Below are 24,497 nucleotides of genomic sequence, written 5' to 3' on the forward strand. Positions count from 1 at the left end.
GTTCCCAGCTTCAACGGCACGGGCATCATGCATCAGCAGGTCCGAATCCGTGCATGTGCCCCATGACCATCTTGTAACAGATGTTCTTGCAACCACAAGCAGCTCCAGCTCCAAATCACAGCCACAGCATGTTGTTCTTCATCAGCCTCTCTGTGTGTGCCAAAGCTCTTGCTGTTTCTGACCTCACACTTTATCAGCTGATGGAGCCTGACAAAAGGAACACATGCCACCTTCAGTGTGATTCGATGATCATACATCACAGTGGGATCTCGCCGGTGACAATCTGCCCTTCCCATGGCGCTGAGAATCTTTTATCGGTTGCCCACTGGCCTTAAGCTGTACATCAAGGAGACAAGAAAACGTAATAAATCTGAGAACCATTTTAGTGAATCAAAGGGAGAGACGAGGGTGTCTCTGGTTGTGTGGTTTTCAGAACAATTATGCGACTGAGTCATGCTGCAAATTTGTTGGACTCAGTGATGTGGACTGCTAGAGAGGAAGGCGCAGCGTGTGAAGCTGCCACTGCCATGAATTATTTAATGTGCCAGCTAACAGGGCACAGGAACATGTGAGTGTAGCAGGGAAAACATGGGAGATCCACAGAGCTCCAGCAAGGAGACCTAGTTTTAGGATGGATATGATTTTAATGTTGGGTTGGAGTGAAGAGGACAAGGCGACCATTTTCAGAAGGGATTAGTGCTCTCTATCCCCTGTTATTTATAGGCCTTTCAAATAACGGTGTTGGATTGTGTGATAGGGAAGAGGGGAGGGAGCAGGATGTCTGACGAGCTGCACCATGGAAGGGCAGGTTATGGCAAAGACTGTATCAGGGGAGCATGTTGTCTTCTACAGAATCATTTGAGCACATGGTCCTGCTTCACTGGCCACCCTTCGACCACTGTAGAAGCACAATCCCTCCTCTGCTCTGGCACCCAGTGCTCCAGGTGCATTTAGCCAAAGAGTCCCAGACAGCGACCAAACGTCCCCACAAAACCCCTATGAGCAGGTAGTGGCAGGATGCTGGGGACATGTGAGTGTCCCCAGCTTTGGGCAGCACTGTGCTCACAATGTGAGACACAACTGGCCTGTCCTGGGCTGTGCAGCAGCAAAGCTGGGGAGTTCTAGGAATGGGAACATCTGAATTTGGAACATCTGGCACATTCATCTATCATATACCAGATGTATGGACTACACATACACACAGAGCTAGAAAGCCCCTTACTCAACAGACATGTAGATTAAATACAATGGACACACATACTATCTCCCTTCCACACTGAAGGACTGAGGCAAGTTTTACTTTCCCTCACTTAATCATGTTTTACATGGTACATAAAATTATCCTCTTTCTGCTGTATTTGCCACAGCTTTGACAGCCTCTAAACCCCTAAGAAAGCCAGGCTATGTATTTTACATTTCTTACTTGCTGTAAGCAAAAGTTATAAACACATTACAAATTAAGAAAGTATTAGAGGATGTCTGCTTGTCCTTTACTTGGAAATAATCTTTTACACTTTTGATTAAAGAGACCTCCTTGTCCATTCTCTCCTTCAGGATATCATTTACCTCAACCATGTCAGCCATGTGGCATTAAAGATGAACACAGATAATTTTATTACTTATACGTGATGTTAGTTTTCTTTTACTGTTTCCTGTGTTCAAATCACAAAACAGCAGAGCATTCCCTCATAAAAAACCCAAATTATGATAATGGTAAGGATGTGGCGAGCAAAGTAGGTTAACAGACTGAACTACGCTTATTTTACATCAGTTATAAAACAGTTTTGTGAATTGTCCTTAATTGGTTTTGGTTATGTCAGGGCCTTTATTTAATTCTCCATCACTTGTAAGAGCCCTGAGGTAACTCACTTCACAGACAGAAAATTCTGACTGACTGTGCAAATGTGGTATTGTGGAGCAAAAAGACTCCCTGAGCAGCCTGCTAGTTTCTTTCAGCAGCAGGAGAGATCCAGGAGGTGATTAGCTTTGTTCTCATTTACAAAGCACCAGTGGGAATTTCTAAAGGGTTTCACAAGCCCTGGGGAGAAGGCCAAGAACAAAACAGGGCAGTGAAAAGCAAATAGAGCACTTCATCAATAAACTACTTAGAGATGCCACATCAATAGCAAATTAGGAAGAAAGGGAGACATTCTAATACTTTCACACAGCAAAGGAGGTTTATAGATTGTTTTTATTCCTACTTGACTTTTTTTAAACAACTGCACCTCTATCAAACTAAGCTTAGCAGGGGCAGCAGAGGCAATACCAACTCACCACAAGGCTGTTTGATAAGATTTGAAAAGCAGCCACACACTGCCCTGTCCTAGTTCAACGCTGACCTGTCCCAAGGGTTACTACCTTGAGGAGCTCGGTCCTCAGAAAGGCTGGGAAAAGGCTCCTGGGAGCTGTGTGACTGCCTCCCAAAGCTGAGAAACCGCTGCTGCTGCAGCACCCCCTGCCCGCCCGGCTCCAAAGGGGACACGTCTGCTCGCCCAGACATCGGTGGCGATGGAAAGCTAAAGAAAAGTGAAGATGGGGAAGGTCATCTCATTAGTATCTCATTTTCCATTAATAAATGGTCCTTCTGAAATGTTTCTTGCCCCTAACTACAGAAAGAGAAAAAAAGTTATTAAAAAAAAAAGAACGTTTTCAATATATTTACATCTAGAATAAAATCAGCACATGTCTATAAACCTTCTAATTTTAATAATGTCAAAGCTTTTTGTTCGGAATTTAACACTGCAATAAAACACTAGCAACTAGCTTATTTTTAAAAATAAAAATCTCACTTCTAACCAGAACACAGAGTTTTCATTTTAGAAAAGCTTCCCCAAGCTCAGTTTTCCAGGCTGAAAAGACTCCCCACCACCAGACAAACTCATTTGCCAATTTATAAATTTTCTGTTCAGAATATTAAGTTAAAAATACAGGAAAAAGAAAAAAAAACCCACACGAAAAAGAACAAATCCTGCATCAACCAAGCTCTGTTTTTGAGTTTAAACCAGCTTCAAAACCACCCCACATAAAGCTTGCTCAATGGCAGCTGATGGACATTAAAGGAAAGAGCGATGGAGGCAAATTCCACGCCTCTTGGTGCAGTCTCAGGCGGGGGCTGTTGCAGTTCTGTTTCAGCATCTTGCTCCTGTTCATCCTCCTCGTGTTCATGGTCGTCTGCACCATTTAACCTGCTCTGCAGTTACACTCTGATCACAGGAACAATACAAAACAACAGAAAGAGATATGTCACCTAGTTTACTCCTTGGAGCACGAATGAGGGGTGATGTTTCAGTAACAATTTTACAGCCACAGAGGATTCAGATGTTTAGAAGATAGAGAGTTTGTGTTGTTTTGAGGCAGTGTTTCAAAGGGGCAGGTCCATTTGCACCGGTCTATTTGCATCAGGTGCTCTCTTCAGCAACAAACAGGCCTCACTGGAAGCCCACCTGCCTACTAACGTGTCCCAAACATTTCAGTTTCTTTGCCCCATGGGATTTTTGCCAGAACAGCTCTGCGTTTGGAAGACACCTTTGTGCTGGGTATGGGAAGCTTAAGATGCTATTCCTTAGTCTTTGTAAGCAACACCAAGAGTTTTCCTCTCGCTAACTGAATTGCTCCAAGGAACTGAACGTACCATGGCTCATCGTGCAGAACATTTAATATCGAGCTGTGACCACAGAGCTTCCCAGGCACAAATGCCCGGGTACACACACCAGGGCCCGGTCAGGGACCTCCTGTCCCCCCAGCACACGCAGCACCCACATCTGCACCCTGCGACTCGCCCCATTTCACCTGACACACTCCCCACCCGCTTCGGGGGGAAATTCAGGCGGCATTCTTCAGCTGATACTGGCAATTAGAAACGTGGGGAGCACAAATGGTTTTTATTACGGGTACATAACCCAGCACAACGCAGGGTCTCAGCAGAACCTCTAGCAACCCAGGCTAACAGAAACAAGATGATTTCGGGGAGATCTTGGGGAGAGTCCATCTCCTTGCTCTTGGGAAGCACCACTGTGCGCTGGGGAGGGAACCCGGGAGCTGCCGCCTTCCCGTGGTTTGGAAGAGGCCGAGCAGGGAGATGCTGCCCAGTTCTGCAACCGCACGAACACTTCCCCCGGCCGGCTGCCCCCTGCCGCTCACTCCCTGGGCTGGGGGGCTACGGGGTCCCCGGCCAGGCCCACAGCGCTGAGGGGCTGCGACAACAACCCCCTTCCCTTGCCCTCCCTCAGGCGGCCCGGTGCCTGGCTGCCGGGAATAAGGGCTGAGGGGAAGGGGACCCGGGTGGGGTCACCGCTCCCTTCTCGCAGCCCCTCCCGCCGCCCCGCCTCAGCCCGCCCTCCCCGCGCGGCACGCCGGGCCAACATGGCCGCGTCCCGCCCCGCCGGGCGCCCGCCGCTCGGCTGACAGCCCGCCAGCCAGCCAGCCAGCCAGCCGCCCGCCCCGGGCCGCCCCGCTGCCCGGCATGGAGGAGAGCTCCAGCTGCGAGAGCCTGGGCGCCGGGCGGGCGGCGGCGGCGCGGCCGCCCAGCGGCGACTCCCTCTCCAGGTAACGGCCGCGGCGCCATCGCCCACCCACCCCCGCCGGGGCCGGGCCGCTCGGCGGGCTGGGGGGCCCTCGTCAGTCAAGAGCCATCGCGGGGCGTGGGGGGACACAGAAGGAGGGGCCGGCAGGGAGAGGGAAACCGAGAGCATGGAGCTGGTGCCGTTTTCTGCCCCCGTAGGCAGCAGGTTCTGGCGTCTCCCCGCCGCCGGGTCTTGCCCTGCGGGTGTCCCGGTGGGATGTCCCGGTGACCTCTCCCTGCGGGGTGTCCCGGTGACCTCTCCCTGCGGGGTGTCCCGGTGGGGTGTCCCGGTGACCTCTCCCAGTGACCTGTCCCTGCGGGGTGTCCCGGTGGGATGTCCCGGTGACCTCTCCCTGTGGGGTGTCCCTGTGGGGTGTCCCGGTGACCTCTCCCGGTGACCTGTCCCTGCGGGGTGTCCCGGTGACCTGTCCCTGCGGGGTGTCCCGGTGGGATGTCCCGGGGGTGTCCCGGTGGGATGTCCCGGTGACCTCTCCCTGCGGGGTGTCCTGGTGGGATGTCCCGGTGACCTTTCCCTGCGGGGTGTCCCGGTGGGATGTCCCGCTGCTCGGGGTGGTGTTGGGTGGCCGTGCATGCGTGGGCACTGCTCGACTGCGGCCAAGCCGGTTCCCTTTGCGGGCGTTCAGTCAGAGAAGGAGGTGCCACCCCCACCAGCCGTTTGGTAAAAGCTCTAAATAACCAAAGCTGCGCTGCCTGTCTGGTATGTCCAGTGAATGGGTGTAGGAATCAACAGTACCCATGAGCTCTTGCTGGAAGCACGGGGAGGACACCAGGTGTGTTGGCTGCCATGCTGCACGCTGCTGTTCCCAGATGGACCTTGTCCTGTGCTTTTTCAGCAATAACTCTCCTGGGATGTGTTAAGCATTTGTGATTTTGTCCTCACAGCTTTACCTGAGCGCTTGACTTTGCGGTCTCAATGACTTTCAATGCCACACGGCTATCTCCAAAGTCTTTAAGCCACACAAGCTGAAAGGAGGAGTTTCTGTTCCTCCCACCCTCCACAGTCTACTGGTGGAGTTTGAATTTGTGACTCACAAGAGTGTCTTGCTGGGGCCATATGTGGTGCAGGAGAGTGTGGCAGGGTAACAAGGGAGGACGTTGACTGACGGGGAAGGGTGCTGGTGCAGGAGGCCCTTGGTTTCGTGGTAGGGCCTGGGAGCAGGATGACCTGATGGCTGAAGGTTGTTCTGTCCTGTTCTGGCTGCCCTTGCCATGCTCAGGTAGTAGGATCTCAGGGTCACTCAGACTGAAGGGATCTCAGCATCCCTCAGTCCAACCTCTTGCTCACCACAGTGACAGCTCTGAGATCAGAGCAGGATGTGGCTTTTGCCATGTCTGGTCTTGAAAACCTGCAGAGATAGAGACTGCACAGCCTCTCTGGGCAGCCCATCTCCGTCTCCTGGATACTTTCCACAAAGGCACTGAGGCCGGTTTTGGTTCCCTGACGCAGTCTCTGCTCCAGGCTTCCCGAGCCTCTCCTCACCAGCAGCTGCTCCAGCCTCGCTGCCCTGAACTCCTCCAGCTCATCAATGCCTTTCCTGCACTGGGGGGTTAAAACCTGGATGCACCATTCCAGAAGTGCTCTAATGTGTGCCAAATAGAGGGGGATCCTTCCCTGAATGTCTTGGCTGTGCCTCTGTTCTTACAGCCCAGGGTGCTGGTGGCCTTTTTGCTGCCAGTGTCTCTGTACTCCTGTGCCTGGCATTTCCCCCCAGCAGGTAGTAGGATCTCAGGGTCCCCCCAGCAGGCAGTGCCCCATTTGCACTTAGGCTTCTTCCCTCTTGAATCCTTCATGACTTGTCATCCTCATTTTTCCCTCCTTCATGAAATTGTTCTGTTCTCTGCTGTCTTTATAATTTTCCTTGTGCAGTTTGCCTGCGCCATGTCAGGTGCCTAGACACCCCTTATCTCACTCACCGAATGTACTCTTCTTTTTCCCTCTGCATCACTTTGGACCCATCTGAAGGTCAGTCACTGTAGAAGACACACACCTATGGACACAAAAGAGGACTTAACTCGGAAGAGCCAGTGGCTACAAGGAAACTCCTGTTCAGCCTCTCAGCAGTATCCCCTGTACAGATGGAACGATTGGGAAATTGAGATGATAAATCTGTTTCTGTTGAGCATGCACAAGGCTATGTTCTCCAAGCCCTGGAAAGGCCCAGACTTTAGCAGATTTCTTGGGATATAAAAAGCTTGTCCAAAAGCTTTCGGAATTTCAAGTCTCTGCTCCAACATCTAGAATTTGTAGAAGAGAGCTATCTAATATTTATGATGTATTTCAAAGAAAATAGATTTTTCTTTAGCCACGTATTGGAAAGAAAAATATTTTTCACCTGCACTTATTAGTTAAAAAACCCTCATCTTGATTTGGTGTATACTCTGAAAACTTTTAGTTGAAATGGATAAGATTAAGACAAAACTATAAGGAAGTAAAATACCATGTAATGAGAAATGCGTGGTGACCTTCAGAATGTTTATTACCTGCTTCCCCTGCAAATCCAGTGATACTTGTGCACAAATAAATAATTTTTTGTATGAATTGGACTGTTGATCCATTTTCAGGGGGTATTAATCATTTTTTTCATTAAAACTGTACTGCAGTTTGATTTTATGCATCAGAACAAACCTTCTGAAGCTAATGGGGCCATTTGTATGCACTGAAACATACTTTCATCTCTGTGATTGTGGTCTAATAGCTAGACCAACTTTGAATTGTTAACCTATGACTATAGAGATGTGACTCATTTTCACTAAGTGGTTTTGTCTAAAAAGAAAAAGCTTTGGGGATGATGTGAGGAGCACAATGAATCACGAGGGTGCTGTCATCAGTTTTTCTAATCTGTTTTGTTTGAAAGGAACAACAACAACAAAAAAGCGTAGAAAGCCACTCATCCCAGATTCACGGTTACCTAGCAATGGGAAGCCTTATTGATTTGTAGTTGGTGGAATTGTTTTATGCAAGATTTAGAAGACTTAGAAAGGCACTAGTATCAAATGTCATATAATCGTAGAATCATTTCGGTTGGAAGAGACCCTCAGGATCATCAAGGTTAACCCTAACTCTAGCATTAAACCGTGTCCCTAAGAACCTTGTCTAAATGTCTTTTAAAGACCTCCAGGGATGGTGACTCCACCGCTTCCCTGGGCAGCCTGTTCCAATGCCTGACAACCCTTTCCAGGAATAATTTTTTCCTAATATCCAATCGAAACCTTCCCTGGCTCAACTTGAGGCCATTTCTTCTTGTCCTATCACTTGTTACTTAGGAGAAGAGACCAGCCCCCTCCATGCTACAACCTCCTTTCAGGTAGTTGTAGACAGTGATAAGGTCTCCCCTCAGCCTCCTTTTCTCCAGGTTAAACAGCCCCAGTTCCCTCAACTGCTCCTCATCAGACTTGTGCTCCAGACCCCTCACCAGCTTCATCACCCTCCTCTGCACTCTCTCTAGTATTTCAATGTCCTTCTTATGATGAGGGGCCCAAAACTGAGCACGGTATTCAAGGTGGGGCCTCACCAGCGCTGAGTACAGGGACACAATCAGCTGAGCTCGAGCTCAGAAGCTGAGTTTCATATTTCTAGAGATACTTAAAATCTAACTCTTCAAGAAGACATGCTTGCTAGAGTTTACTCATATGTAAGGTTGCTCACGTGAATAATTGCCTTAAAGAACATATATATGTTTATTTGGCCTTTAATAATGCACATGAGATATGTCAGTAATGGCACTTGACAGTGAAAGTTGCTATGGTATTTTAATAGACCCTAGTAATATGCAGTACCTGTATGATAATAACAAATGTTATGTATTTTCCCAACTAGAAAACATGTTTGAAAAACTCTGTGAGACTCACAGTATAGCTGTTTGTACATAGTAAAAAATCCCCAGCTCTGTGTGGAAATACCAAGTTAGTTTCAAATTAGCAGATCACAGCAAATTAACGCAGCTGCCCTCATAGTTGTGCTGAAACAGCTGTTCTGCTTGTCATGTCTAAGCTGCCTCACCCAGTGCTAGTTTTGGGTGGCACAGCCCTGGGTTCTGCAGCTTCCTGGGGTTTCCAAAGGTCAGTATTTGGGATGGACTTTCCCCTTGCATCCTGTTGTCGTGGAGGACAGACGACTGAGACAACTACTCATAAAGAGCTGCTGTGGTATTTAACCAGCAGCTGGCAAGGAGCGCTTGTGTGTCTGCAGTGTCACGCGAGGAGCAGCCCGTGAGACAGAAAAAGGAGTGAGGTAAAACACTGATTTAAACATTTGATGAGCTACAGCATGGTTATATCCAGAAGAGCAAGCTTTCCTCAGTGTTATGGACTGCTTTTATATCTGTAGAATGGCCTGGGGATCCTGGGTGAGAGATAAACACATTTCAGCTGTGCCAATTAATCAGACTTCTACAAAGACAACTTTTAAAATTAATTTGTAGGTAGAGCTGTGGGTGGGTGGTGTTTGTGTTGGGATTTTTTTTTTTTTTTTTTAATTTGGGGTTGCATACGGACCCTCTGACCTTTGGAATTCAAAATAACAGCAAAATTCTACCACAATCTTTCCTTTTGTGAAAGGAAAACCAGATAGAGCCATGTATGACTTTAGCGGAACACATGACTTGAGGAAAAGGGGATGTTAAACTTCAGATATTTGCTTTTCATTAAAAGCAATTAGACATTTTGTTTGTGCAGTGTCTGCGATGATGTGCTATAGTTTCTGAATTAATATGTATCTCTGTATTCCTCTGAAATATCTGAAAAAGCATATTACAGTCCAGTCTGAACAACAGTCCAGTCAGATAGCTAAGAGGCTGCCTGTTAGATCTGCTGAAGGTAAATTTGTATTGCGTGTGCACAAGTGTGGCGCTGATTGTACTGTAAAGAAACTGCTGTAGGAGACGTCAGGGATATTTCAACATCAGTATAAAATGAGAGAAAGAGATAAGGCAGTGGGCAGATGTTTCCTGCCAGCATGGCTGTAGCGATGTTTGATGTTACCACTTTCTGGTTGCTTGTTACCACTTCTCTGCTGGTGCTTATCATCCGCAGAGATCTGCAGACAACGGAGATCCTGCGCATTGCACTTTTACTGAAGCATATGAGAATAATCATGCTCCTTGTCTTTATGTTTGCAGGGATAACTCTGAAAACATAAACTCTGTGTAAATCAGTGCAGCACGGTCTGGTGAAGCAATAGTTCCATGAGGTATGAACTTGCTGCTTTGTCTGAAATAAGGTCCTGTCAATACCTGGTCTGATTTAAGGCTACGTTGAAGGAATTCTTTCCCCACGGGTTAGAGTGATGCTGGAAGGGGTTGGGTCTGTTGGCTGAGGAGAGCTCTCTAGGACCACATTGCTACCAGATGTGTGAGATTTACCAATTGAGTTGTTTTGTGATGAGTCATTCAAGTTAGAGTTTGAAAGTGAAGATTTTTGCCAGTTCTGGTGTTCAGTGAAATGTGAGTAGCTGTCATTTTCTTCATGGGTTTTGCAAGCACTTCTTGCATTTGATTTCTTATATGCATGAAGCAGGATTTCTCAAGAGTTATTGCCATTAAAGACAAGTATGTTGTTGGTTGAGTGTTCATAATGAACTGGTTTTCACATCTGAGAAACTTAACACTGTGCCTAGAAACAATTAGCAACTCCAGATGGATTCATTATCATTAATTTTAACATGTGAGTGATAATTTATAACGCTTATTTGCAACTGAAGTGCATTCTGAAAGTTTTTTTTGTGTACTCTATATTGTGAAGATAAAGAGCAGTTTTGCCTGCATATACATTTGCAAAGCGAGGAGAGTCTTTTATTAGATTCTGAGAATTTGGGGCAGAAAATAGTGAAAATAACAGTCAAATAGACTTTAGAGCTTTTAAGTTATGCGGTACACTTGGGAAGAGAAACTTACCTTTGAAGAACTTGGGAATTGTTTTTAGTAGCAAACTTTGGCATGCACATTTCGACTGCTGCATTCAGCAGAAGCCGCTCCTACTTCTCTTGGAGTGTAAGACCTTCAGTGTTATAAGTTTTTCTCTGTCAGGCACACACAGATTTCTTTGCCAGGTTCTGACCATTCAGTTTGAGAATATAAGATACAATTGACACTCACCTGTCTCTTTTAATTAATATTATATTGTTGTTTAAAGACCTCACAGGAATTTGCGGTGCCATGATTCTACCCGCTATACAGATAGCGACGATTTATGTGTTGAAGAGCCAGGGACCAACTATTTAAATGTGCTTAAGGCAGGATTATATTTGCCTGGCGAGTAATTTTATTAAGCTCTTGGACTTGTAGTTAAGTGCTGAGACTCCTTGCTGAGAGATTGGGTGAAGAGCAAGAAAGTCTAAGGATGAGATGAAAAACTGCTGTGGAGAGATGAGGCAAGATCTGATGGTTGGTGAGGAGTAAAACTGGGCTCAGAACTTGACTGCATTGGGTCACATCAAGCCCTGCCTTTTCTGAAGAGACACGGTAATGTTACGTTGACCAACAGTCTATTTGCTAAACAGTTTTGACTCGTACACCTTTACGACAGGCTATTTACAACAGAGGTGCAATTACAGAAGCTAAATTTTAAGACTGAGGATGACCCGATGATGTCAAATTACACAGTTCTTATCTGTTACATGATTGTATTCCTGCTATGACTTCAGCTATTTCTCAAACATGGCTTTTAATTTATTTCTGATTTTTTATTGTCCCCTTCCTTTGCTAATTCTTTTATTAGGCAAGAACTGCATTTGGAAAGGTCATAGCACCTTGTGAATGGCTCAGCAGAATCAATAGTCCACAGCTTCTTTTTCATGAGTCTTACCCTGGTGACCTGCTTTACTGTTACTGTTTTTTCAGCGCTGGGGCTATCGGGTAGTGTAAAAAGAGACCTGATCTGTACACCAAAGGGCTTATGTTACCAGAAAGCTTAGTTGAGGGAAAAACCAGCAAGCATACATTAGAAATGCATCGGCCGCCTTCCAGAGGTCACTCTCATAAGGTGTTATATACAAGGTGTAGATGTAAAATGGGACATGAAAAACGTGGTCTTGTCACTTGTCCATGGGAAGCTCACAGCACCACGAAGAGGAGGGTGACAGGAAGGTAATGAAGTGCTTGGTTTGCAGAGCTGTTGGGGATAACTCAGCAGAGAGAGAATACAGAGGAGACACTGTCACAAATTATCCTCATCTTCATATTTAACTAAAAAATATTTGGGTGTTTTATAGCCCCAGTAACTGGGAGCTTAATTGAAGGAAAATTCAGTGAAAGGCAACAACAAAAATCAGTGGAACTTTTCAAGTATTTGTTTTTCCTTTTCCTACCATCTGTAGTTTCTTTTGCCAGACAATATTCTCACTCAGTAATTTTCCAGTGATTTCAAGGTAGCTCTTTTTCTTGCTTCTCTCTTGCCTTTCTGCTCCATGAATTCTTTTCCATTGCTTTCTAAACCCTGATATATTTGATGAAGAGAACGTGTTAGCAGTTTTCTAGTCCATAACCCCTTCAAGGTGATGTTCTAGTAGGTTTTTTTTAGCCCTTCACAAATGCTCCCACTTTACATATCGGGCCTTTCTCTAGTCTTCTGGCCGTGGCTCCAGAGTCGTTAATGTTAAGTCACCCAATGGTTCAAATTTGATCTGGGTCAGGTGTGGGTATGTGATCATACTTCTGCTGAACTAGTTACAAAAACATGAGTTTATGGGTTTTTTTTCCTTTGTTCTGAGAAGATTTACAACACCTGTTTAGAATAAAACAGCATTTTAATCTGGATTTATGTACTGTGATGTAAAGAGCTTACCTGTCCATACAAAGTGCTATGCTCAAAATGTTGTTCATGGGCAAAAAGGCAGCACATCTTTAGATAGCAAGGAACTTATTCTTGGTGTAACTGAAATTTTGAGAGTCTGATTATTGTTAGTCCAGATGAAATTATTACAGAAAAAGAATAATAATGCAGTTAAAACAGTCATGATATTTTTTTGTTTCTGTCCCTCTTCCTGGTGTTTCACTCGCCCCTCCACAGGTCCTCTGGGTCCCAGTGTTGCTGGTTTTATTCTGGTGGCGGTGGGTGTTACAGTGAGTTGTCAGCATCTGGACTCCTTTGCTGGTGAAGTATGAGGTTCATGTTGATGGTTTCTTCTTTCCTCACTGCAGGAACCACCTGGGATCATATTAGTATGTTTGGTAAAACATTAGACCTATCTCTTTCTTCATTGTTCTGCAATTCCACACTACATCTGATTTTTGCAATACATAGTTGCTTTTATGGTATTAGATACTATTTATTTGTTATCTTTGTTACCTCTAAAACTGGTTTTGTCCAGCTCCTGGTTGGCATTTCTTTAACTGACCCTTGGTGAGCTGTTTATAGCCATGGTCCCCATTGCCAAGCCTGTCCCCCATCTCATCCCCTGTACTCCTCTGTGCCACATCCTTTGTCTCCACTTCTCCAGGTCCCTGCTGTCATCCCAGACTGTTATATTTCCTCTACACAAAGTCATTATATTAGTGGTAAATATCTCATTCTATACAGAATAACTGCTGGTTACTGCTCTCTGTGCAAAACTGTGGTTGTACCAAACACAAACAAAAATAAAACAGAGTAGATACAGACACCTGGCCAATTACAGAAATTGCAGTCACAACTCAACCACGTAAAACAAAGCTGCAGGTTGGCGAAGAAAAGTTCAGGCAAAGCAAGAGTAACAAACCTCGGTCCTGAGGCCTTGAAAATTCACTACAAAGCTTATGGCCTATGAGGAGCAATGACAGTACTGAATGACAGGGCTAAAAGTTAACCCATCTATATTTATCTGAACAAAATTTCACTGGCGGGTTGAGTATGCATCTGATCATTGCTTGGTGGTTTGTGAGAAAAGTGTTTGGTGTTGTTTTTTGTTTGATTGTTTTTGTTTGTTTGTTTGTTTGTTTTTCCTGGCACAAAAAGCACTAATATCTGAATTACTGCACAGACAGTTAGCAGGACTATTCTCCTCAGCTGTTTCAGCTAAATCTGCCCATGGATGAGCTGGAGCCTGTGAACGAGTTGGTTACAAGTGGAAAATTACAGAGGCTGCCTGGCTGCTGTGCAGATGCTGAAGGCAGGGACAGGTCACTGGAACCTGTGGTTGTCAAAATCAGTCATCAGAGCAGAGGTTGGTTTAACCAGCAGATAGGACACCCTTAACTAATCAAAACTCATCAGCATCTCATTTGCAAGTAGGACACCTCTGGTTAAGAAATGAAAAATGTAGGATCTTCTGCTCACGTTTTACCCAAGCTGACTTTTGGAATAGGCTGTTCTTGAAAATTCAGGCTGTGTCCTCCAGTCTAAGAACTGACATCCAACTTCCACCTGGAAAATGAACCTCCACACCTCACGAGAGAGTGCTTCCCAAGACTTTTTCCTCAAAGGTGAAGAAGCATCCTACCAGAATGGTTATTAAATACTGGGATGTGAGAAGAAGAATGTGGTGGGACTGTTTGTGGATGTGCTCCGGACTTCACCAGCCGAGCAGTCTTGGCCCTTTGCTTGTTGCCATCTGCTGGGGTGCAGTTTCTGCTGATCGCTGCTGCTTCCAGTGCCATGGAGGGACATTTGTCATCTTTTTTTTCTAAAACATACTCTGATTCTAGATTCTACCTTCTGCTTCCACCTTGCATGAGGAAAAATACAGGCACCCTGGGTGAGATTTGTCTCATCTCACTGGACTGATACAAATTTCTGCTGGTGTCTGGGTTTGTGTTTGCGGACAGCGGGGAAGGAGGAGTCATCTGTCTCACCAGTGACTGTAAGGAGAGCCTACAGTGAGTGATTAAGATGTGACCACCTGCACAGAACTCCCTCCCAATCATTGTGGTAGGGCCAAAAATTACATTGAGTCTGGGTTGTTCTGCACGCCAAAAAAAAAAAAAAAGGAAGGAGCTATTTCCTAAGTCATATTATTGCTCTTTTTTTACATATTAACTAAATCTCTTGTCAACCGAGGAGGAAGCAGAGTTTTGTAGTCCAGTTTCTTAAACCTGTTTCTTCGTGTACTTGTGTATGTCTGTCAGGTTTTTCCACTGGTAGTTTTTGTAACATTTAGACATCTTTAACCTTGCTTGACAGAGGAGTGAAAGTAATAACTTCGGACAAGTTTTGCATTTAAACAAAGATGGAGGTGGGAAGGGAGGCCATGTCAGTTTTTCCATTACAGAAAAAGCTTGTTCCTTTTTCAGCATAGGGAATGCCTAGATGAGAAAGCTGTCACAAATATGTGCAGATTCTCTAGGACAAGGCTTCTCTCAAGTTGGAGAAACACATTATATTATCTCATTTTTGCATTTCCTTCATTCCCTGTGCTTCCTCTGATGTCTGCAAAAGGCTGTGTTCAGTTGAAAACAAAAAGCAAATACAAACTTCTCTGCCACAAGGCACTCATCTTCTGGAAACCAGGGCAGGATCTAGCTCATATCTCCATGTGAAGTAGGTATCTAAAACTTCCCTACCCTCTGCAGAGTCCATACACTGCACAAGTAATTCAGCTGAACAAAGATAGGTGTCTGCTCTGGGAGACCTGCATTGTTGTCTGGACTCCATCACCTGGGTTTCCATTGACTGAGTGGGAGCAGAGACGCCTGTGGGATCTGCCAGCCGGAGCTGAACCATCTTCTCTTTGAGTTACTTTGTTTTTCGCATACACTGATTTCTGCTTGAGGAACCAGAAGTGGCGGGTGGAAGTGGCTGTGGGTGAACTGGGAAGATAAACCCTTATTTTCGATGTATGAGAGCTGATGTACAGAAAATCTGCAGATGAGCTCGCAACTTTGTCTGCCTTGCCTCACTTCATTGTAAGGTGGAAGAATTCGAAAGACCTTTGTTTCAACATGCACCCTGAAACTGGCCAGTGGGGTGAGTAAGTGTGCAGAGCCCTTCTGGCCCTTATAGAAATCGGTGGCTGCTGAGCACATTGGAAATTGGACTTATTATTTGGACTGAGCTAGTGGGGGTACCTGGTCCCAGGTATGAGTGTCGAAAATGGGGACTTGGGCTGACGGACCACAATCTTCAGAGCTGCTGGGCTCTCTGGGACTTGTGACAAGATACAGGTGCTCAGTGTTTCTGAAAACATCATGTGTTGTCTTAGCTTCAGCTTCTGGAAATAAAGCCCCCAGATTATTGAACGCTGGGCTGCCAACAGAATATAGTTGTTCCCAGTCTTTTTTGAGCTGAGCCTGGCAGAGCACACAGCTGCATAGTGTCTGTGAAAGCTTATCAAGGTGATACCCTGTCAGTTTTGCTAGGTGATACAAGACTCTCCAGATTGGCTGTGTTTAAATGTTATTTCCTCCTCCTTTTTATTATTCCCAGTATGGAACAAGTAGTGTCATTGATGAGTAAATTGCAGGTATTTTTAATTCCTGTGGGTGTTTGCTTTATTGGGGTGTGGGGGTTGTGTGGTGTGTGTTTGGAAGAAAATCAGAGCATTTAACAATACATGTTACGTTCTAACTAAGGTGTTTTTTAAATAGGGAAATAGGTGGGAATCTAAAGAAAAACTGAGCCAGCAAATGAACTGTCAGAAGTATACATATATGGTTAAAATGTATGTAACTGGTTGCTAGTATGTAACTAGAAATTAAGGCACTGCCAGAACACAAGTAGTAAAAGAGAAGTTATATCTGTCTTTTTATCCAGTTCTCCTTTCTGTCCTAAGGTGAGTACTTACCAATGTGGGTATTATTTCTGTTTCTTTCCTTTGTCAAATTAAGAGGTTTCTTCTAAAAAGAAAAAAAAAGATGAAATTATCAAGCAAAGAAAATATTAAATATCCCGTATTGGTTTCAGTGTTTTTCTCCTTGCTCTCAGACTCTGGAGTTATTATTGCGCCTTGTCATTTGACTTGCTGAATTTATATCAAAATCCTGATATTTTTTTACTTGTAACTTTTTCTCTGGCTTAATATATTTTAAAGGAAGGGAGGGGAAGTTTACATGCTATATATAAATATTAGTAAACGGTAAGAGTGGTTTTGGACTGTGTGTAGGATTTCTGTAGTGACTTTTGTCTGCATTCAAAGTTCCTGTGGAGACAGATATTGCCAGCCCTCTTTTTCCTGTGGGGTGCAGTGGTAAATCTGAGGTTGCTCTGATGTAGGAGACAGCAGCACCACCCAGGTCTCTTCTCTGCCACAAAATGTCCTGAGCCCTGGAACCAGCTTCTTCCACAGGTAGGGCTAAGAAACATGGCTGGTCTTGTAGCACCAGGAGACACTTGGATTTGGATTCCTGAGTTGCTGTTTTGCTAGAGGCCGTCATGCTGCACAGAGGGCCCCTGGGCGGCTGTTTGGGGGAGAAAGCTGCAAGTCAGGACTTGTGCTGATTCATCACAGCTGGAGAGATCACTTGCCAGACATCCTGTCAATCAGTGATCACCCTGATGGCTTTCTTGCTGTCACTTTCAACCATCTGAAGCCTGAAGTACTGGAACTTCCTCCTTCAACTGTGTGTTTTGGACCCTGAAATACTATTTTCTTCGGAGCAGGGATCTTCTTTGCTTCTGGTTCAGCCCCACCCTCTGTAATATCTTATATTTGAAAACAAAGGCTCTAGCTCCTTCTGAACAATCCCAAACAATTCCCAAAAGCATAGCAATAACCTGATGTGTAGCATGGCGCAGAAATGAGGTAATTATTCAAGCAGGCAATGTTGTTTGCATGGACAGTAAGCAGGCTTGTGTTTTGAACCAGTCTTCATTTGTATTATTTTTATTTTCAATGCTAAGGGTCTGTCCTGGTGACTGGCAATCCCAAAGCTTTGCAGCACAGACCACAGGTGTGCACCATCTCCGGGAGGTCTGTCAGACATCCCCCCCAAGCACAGCCACAACGACTGGGTTGTATTTCCACCAGGTGTCACCTGGAGCAGGTGTGTCACTCACCTTGTCCACCTGATCGCTAATTCTGGACACAAAGGCATGTGTGCTCGTGGTGGTTATCGCAAGGTAATTTCCATTAGGAACTGGGATCAGACCAAAATACTGAATTATCAGCCTGCTTTCGAGAGGTAGTAACTAATGGGCTTTGTAGATATGGGCTGCAATATAGTTGGTGAACAGAGGTAAAATGTCAGTTCCCAGCAGAAGTCTAACAATTTCTTGGAAAAAGTTTTGTTTTTCTTCCTTGTAGCTGAGCATCATCCCATACCAGCCTGGAGCTTGTTAGAAACTTAACTCCCCTCTTGTTCCTCTCGTGAAGACATACAATTTTGTAGTTGTCTTCCATGTGCAGATCGGAGGATATCAGTTCAGGCTTCTGATAGCTGCTGTTCTTCCTGTTTTTTACCTTCTGGATTGTTTGACTCATGAAAGCATGATCCTGTGGGCTTCTTGCTTGTTATTAATTACGTGCTGCATATTGGTTTGTCTTTGGGTGTTGGCTTTCTATTCTCGGAATCTTGCAAATATTTTAAACAATCAGCCTATTGTTTAGCAAGTGCTCTACACACACTGTAGGCCTTTTGTGAATTTGTGTTTAAAAAAATAATGAAAGAATGACTAATGGAGCACGAACAGTGCTTGTGACACTGTAGTCCATTGTGTGACTACTGAGAGCAGAATTTGCATTCCTAGAAAAGCTTGTTCACGGTCAAAATATAGGACATTGTCTTTATGGCTCATGGGAAAACATGTACTATATATTCAGCTCAGGATGCTACTTAGAAGGCTCAACTTTTAAAAAATGACATTTTCCTCCCTTGGAACATTGAAGTCAGACTGAGACCCAGCTTTGCTTGGCAACAGAAGTGAATCTTCTTCATTCAGGCAAGTGGCGTGAGGGGCTATTTTAGGTCTGTCACACACATGCACAATGATTTGTTTGCTGAAATGGCTTCTTTTTAAGATGTTGTTGAGCTCTGACATTGCCAGCCCTTTTGAATGGAGAGGGTGTGTTATTATATTATAGAACTGTCTGCTTCCTCTGAATGCCAGAGGAAGCCTGGCAGTTGGTGCTTTTCTTTCCTTCAAATGTGTATTTGTTTGTGGCTTTTTTCCCCCTCTGAGTTTGTTACAGATCAAGCAGAGGTTAAAGTGGGATCTTTAAATGTTTATAAAAATTGTGAGTTCCTTGTAGTTCTGAAATGTAGCAACTGTATATTCTGTGTGTGTCCCTAAAAAGAGGGTACTGGGTATTCGGAGGGGTGTCTTATGTATGCAACAGGTAGTTTCCTTTGGTACTTATTGTCTAAGTAGAATAAGCCTGTTTTGAATTTCTGTTTTGCTGTGAAGAATTAAGTTCGAGTCGCTGCTCTCTGTAGATACTGTTCCTTTGTCTGTCCGTGCAAGCTCTTTGGGAGAGGGTTGTCTGTTATTGTGGGCGTGCGCGGTGCTGAGCGCTGCTGGATTCCTGTCCTGGCAGAGATGGTGTTAAGATGCTAAAATTGAATTTACAGCGGTAGAGCCTGTTACATCCCCGTGGTGGAGTGGAAGCCAGTGCAGAGCGTCCGAGTCCTTCTACAGGGCCCTGGTTTGGTCGGATGCCAGCCCCCAAAGAGGGGCATACGAGGCACTTCTGAGTACCCTTAGGTGTGTATGTATATATATAGATATATATGTATACAGATAAAGACTATGGGGACCACTTAGCACAGCTCCACAGAGAGCTGCTGTAAATGGGAGAGCCTGATGTGGGCAGCAGCTGGATTTCCCAGACCAGTTCAGCCAGTACCAGCCAGGACAAAGTCACATTCATGGGGAACAAGCACCAGTTTGTCTCCTTCTGCTCTGATGTGACCCAAAAGGTTTTTCAGTATTTCTTTTTCCTTCTCTGAAAGAAACAGGAGCTTTGAAAGCATTGAGGAGGGAGAGTTGTCAGCTTGGGTTTGAGCGGTGAGTGGGGAGTGCTCAGTACCTCTGTGTCATTACGCTTTTCGGAGAAGTGCCCAAGTGCTGCACGTGCTCCTATTCATGGCCTTGCTATAAATTTGAACCAATCGGATCCTTCTCTCTTGGCATCCAAAGCTTCCAAATTAAATTGTATTTGCCACTAGTCATCATTAATTTTCAGTTTTCACCTTGATTAATTTTTAGGAATTGACATAATGAGAAACTTTTACAAAAACAGGAAGAGAGGAAATGGAAATTTGCCCTCCGCGGTGTTTTTCTCATTTATGACCTCTGCAGCTGAAACTGTATTGCCCAGTGGTGCATTTTATCACCTGTTTTCCATGTCGGTTCAGTGACTATTGAAACAAAACGTTCAGTTTGATACAGAAGAAATGGTGTGAGCATCTCATGCCAATTAGCATCTGAGTAATTGGCACACCTCTGCAAGCAATGAAGCAGCTACTTGTGTTGTCAGGGACGGAATATTCATAAAGAAGGTGCTGGAGAGCTGACTTTTTCATCACCGACTGCATTTTGGTTGTGTTACATATAGGAGTGAGCAAGGTCAGTATTTTAAGATGTTGCTACAAAAAAAAGTAGGTGTCCTTGAGCCCTATGCATATGTTGTAAATAAAAATGGCACATTTTACAGAGATGGGTTTTCCTCCTGTCCCGACAGTTTTTCACGGAAGTCTGGGGGTTAAACTCTGACACAGGTTCACAGTCTTGGATTTTTTTTTTTTCAATACCTTTTGTTTTCTTTTTTTTTTTTTTTTTTTTTTTAATGAGCAAGACAGAGGTATCTTCGTCACTTTTCAAAGTCTGAAGAAGTATCTTTAGAAATTAACAGTAGTTTCTCAGGGAGCTGCTGCCCATAGAATCATAAAATGTTTTGCGTTGGAAGGGGCTTTTAAAGATCTATTCCACCCCCTGCCATGGGCAGGGACATCTTTCTCTAGACCAGGTAGCTCAGAACCAAATCCAGCCTGGCCTTGAACACTTCCAGGGATGGGGCATCCACAGCTTCTCAGGGCAGCCTGTTCCAGCGGCTCACCACCCTCGCTGTAGCCAGTCCCCTTCTGCAAGGGATTGTTTCTTGTCTTTAGGAAGGTGTATATTTTCTATATTTTTATGTTCATGCTGACCAGAAAGAGACATACCTTAAGGTGCTTGCTTGGACCGATTTCAGCAATTACCAGCCGGGATGGTTTAGCAGGACCATCCCTTAAAGTGATGTCATGACCATTGTCTCAAGTTTTGCCAGAAATTGTTGTGAAGTTTTATGTGAGACATGAAATTGGTTGTTGTGACTTTCTTCTTGGGTCACATGGCCTAGGAGAAGAGGTTGTGTAGTGTGCTTGTCCTTAGGCTGACATTCACAGAAAGCTCTTTGTAGAGATCTCCTAGCAGTTTTCCTTCCTGTGGAGGGTGGGGACGGGGAAGGAAAATACCCTCTTTTTGGAGTACAAAGAACATTGTATTAAATCTCCCACAATAGGTGTAAGGATACAGGGAGGAGAACTCAGTCCTGCATAAATGGTGCGTTTGTCCTCATCAGGTGAAAGCCATGGGGCTCCAGTTTGATTTGGGCGCTTTCTTTGCATTTCCATGCTCATCTGCTACCTGACCTGAGCTCACTGTGTGGTGCTTGAACCCTCAAACTGCCATCTTCAGGTACTGCTGCTTTCTGCTTCCAGGGAAAAGTGTGGCTTAGCTGCTTTGGGAAAGAAATAGCCTCATATTCAAACTCTTTCTGTAGCAGTTGACAAAAAAATTGCAGCTACCAGCTTTTATTTCTTTTCACTGACTTTCTTAAACAGTGTGTTTTTTAGATTGCAGGGGTATAAGGGTCAAGGTTGCCTCTGATGACTTTGGCAGATGCCATTTAATGGAACTTTTTGAAATGGCTGAAGACTCATCACTGCTTTCCCCCCAAATATTTCATCTGCACTGTCATAGTCTAACAGGATAAGTTTGCATGTCTCAGGCGCTTCTGTTTGCAGCTTCTTTACATCTTTGTTGACAGGTGAAGCTAAACACTCCGGCATACCTTCAGTTCTGCTACGGGTACAGTAATAGCTTTCAATTGCCTGAACAGGAATTACCGGAGGGCATCTGTCTGAGTCTGAATTGTGTTTGAAAACCATCTGGCATGTTGTGAGATAGTCCTAATAATAACAATGAGCACTTCATCAGGAGTTGAGTTGTCGTGCTTGGTTTCCATTGTAATTCTCTTCTTAGTTGCATATATGTATTTTGTATAGCCAAGGGGTTAATACTACGTGCAGGTACTGTGCAAGACCATTGTGCCAACAGTCCTCATTGGCACTCATTTATCATTCAAAATCTGGCTATAAGAAATACATTTAAATAATAAAAACAATTACTAAGATGAAAGACATACATTGGTGCTAATTGCATCCTAAACCTGTTTTCCACTTCTGCATGGGAAGGGAGGAATGAGAGGAGGAAACGGAGATGACAGTGACAGCAGAAGATTCTCTCCCTGAAGGTGCTTTGGAACTGGTGTCGGGGTCTCATTTGGCACTAACACAGAAATCCGTCAGCAGGGACACTACGGGCTGCCTGCACCTGGGGCCTTGGAAGGGAATTGCTCCAGGGGGTCCTTGGTCTTCACAGGTTTCTCACAGGAATGTCTGCACTCACTTACTTTCCTGTAGGAAGAGCTCAAAGTATTTTGTGAACCTGAGTATATGTTGTTTCCTAAAGCCTTAATGAAGTTCAGAGTTAATATTATTTTGTGTGTTTTGTTAAGTTGTATTAAACCAGACCTAGCAGTGATTGGCACAACTCCAGTGCCAGTAGTTTTTAACCCTCGCTGAAATCTGGCCAAACCTGCCTGTGTTCTCAGATGTTTGTCGGGTGCCCCTGAACCCAGCAGTTACGTCTGACCGTTGTCCCCTTGCTGTCACTCAGGTTTGCTCTGTGTTGTCTCTGGTGGAATAGAGGTGTTGGGGCTGTGTCCCCATGAGAACAGAGCATCCTTGGTGGGGTCCTCAGGATTTTAGACCGATACCAGAAGTATCGGTCACGCTGCTGAAAGAATTGTATGAGACAGCTTTAACTTTACGTTGGGAAAAGCTGGAATAATGTGCAGAAGCCATGGCAGAAGCAGGAGTAAATAATTTGCCCAAGGTGATGCAGAAGGGCTGGTGGCAAAGCATGGACGGAGCTCTGGTCTCCTCACCCTGAGTTTGCGTGTCAGCCCCGGGACGCTCTCCCTCTCTCCCCACCCAACTGCCTGGTTTGAGGATCTTGCCTTTTGCATTGGCAGCAGAGGAGAGCTCGAGATTGACTAACCCGCTGAAGCTAATAAACTTCTCATGTGTATGCAGGGACATCCATTTAATTAGTTTGCAAAGCGGTGGAGCTGGAGCCGTGCAACTGCCTGACGATGATAAGATGAGGGAGCCGCAAGCCAGCGGCATTTCGGTTGTCTGCTCCTTCGTTCCATCTCCGCTCCCTATAAATGATGGATGAGGAGAACAGAGGCAGTGAGCCAAACATATGCAACCTATGCATACTGTGCAGAGCTGCATAATCCAAGCAGTATTGTTCGCTGTGTGTGCAGGCGGTGGTTCCAAAAGCTGGCGCTGCTGTAGCTGGAGGGAGGCTTCACCGGCAGTTTCTGTGGGAGCAGAGGGACGCTGGTGCGGGGAGCTCTTGAAAATCCACTTCTAAAATGCAAATGCTTTCCTTCATTACAACCCACTTAAAGCCAGGCGTGATCTATGAACACAGAACACTTTCACAGCTCAGACATGCTGTGGATTATGGTTCTCTTATTTTTTTCTTTTTTTTTTTTTTTTCTGCATAGAGCAGTTTGCTGCTTAGCTTGTTGAAGTGAAATTAATTAACAATTTCATAAAAATCTTTGGTCTACAATGATTAGGTAGTCACTGCTTGTGTACTAGGTAGACACTGGGAATGTATGAGGGCAGACAAGTTGTGTAAGCAAAGAAACTGGTGAAATTTTGATTCTTTTGTTAGTGCTCTCCCTCCCTGGGATCTGTTAGGAGAAGGTTACACAGACAGGTCTTGAGAGTTGTTTGAGTGTAGCTTGTCCTAGTTTGGTGACAGAGAGACTAGCACACTCCATTACACCTTTCCAGCTCCCCTTTCTGTGACTGAAGGATGTGAAATTCTGGATGCCAGTGCCTCTCAATAGGTGACTGTGCTCGGTGGTTTAGCGATGTTTGCCCAGTGAGTAAGCTGTCCTGCGTGGTGCACACAGGCCACGTTAGCTGCTGCTGTGCCCCTTGCTTAGTTATTTACATCTGTGCTAAATGACTTGTAAACTCTGAGCAGACTTGCTGAGCTGTAAAATTCATTTAAATACACAAAATTCTGGGCCCTGGAAGGGGAGGGAGCTGGAAGGCCCGGCTCCGGAGGCTTGCGCTGAGCCTTGGGCTCCCTCGGCTGGAGCCACCACAGCAGAAAGCACAAGAGAGACCCAGGGACAGCAAACAGTTGTCACCCAGTGAAAAAGGCATCGGCAGCATCCGCTTGCTCTTTGTTCGTAACTTTAAGTACCATCTCCTTACGCGTTGCTGAACAGTAAACTGATGCTGCTTTGTGGATTAAATTGTGATTTTTTTTTTTCTAACATACTTTTAAAAGTCAAATTAATTAAACAGTTGCAAATACAAGGGGTAACACTCGGCAGATGAAGGCTGACCGTGCAGAAACCAGACTGAAAGGAGCTTCAAGGGAACACATCCAGGGGTCTGAGCTGGTTTAAGTAAAGCAATGTAAAAATTAGGTTCAGTGCTAAGCCTAATTTAGCATGCCTGCAAGCTGCTGTGTGCAGAAGTGCTCTCAAGCCTCCTCATCATCTCCAGATATGGATTCCCTCCCTCTCCGTGTGCTGCATCTGATGGTTTATATGGCCATGTAATGAATCCAATCAGCCTTATTATCCAACCGAAGACTGTCTTCATGTTTGTTAATACTTTACTGCCCCAGCAGATCAGCAAATTGAGCTGTGCATCTTGTGATGCTCGCCCAGCGCAGCAGAGCTGGCAGCGCTGTGCAGCCCAGGCCAAGA

The 24,497-nt window shown here is 45.0% G+C and overlaps 1 protein-coding gene across 3 annotated transcripts in view; it reads left to right on the forward strand.

The window, feature by feature from the left end:
- The first annotated feature begins 4,349 nt into the window (after positions 1-4,349).
- Positions 4,350-24,497, forward strand: part of MTMR2 (myotubularin related protein 2) — a 62,999-nt gene continuing 42,851 nt past the window's right edge. Inside the window, exons 1-2 of one of the 3 annotated variants that reach the window (XM_082043630.1) lie at positions 4,473-4,545; positions 9,700-9,770. In XM_082043630.1, coding sequence (XP_081899756.1) covers positions 9,766-9,770 — 5 coding nt within the window. In that variant the 5' untranslated portion in view covers positions 4,473-4,545; positions 9,700-9,765. Of the gene's footprint in view, positions 4,546-8,744; positions 8,814-9,699; positions 9,771-24,497 lie in introns of those variants that run through there. The other 2 variants (XM_082043631.1, XM_082043629.1) reach the window with 2 other exon arrangements.

Source organism: Streptopelia decaocto (assembly GCF_964273445.1).
Source record: "Streptopelia decaocto genome assembly, chromosome: 1".
Lineage (NCBI taxonomy): Eukaryota > Metazoa > Chordata > Aves > Columbiformes > Columbidae > Streptopelia > Streptopelia decaocto.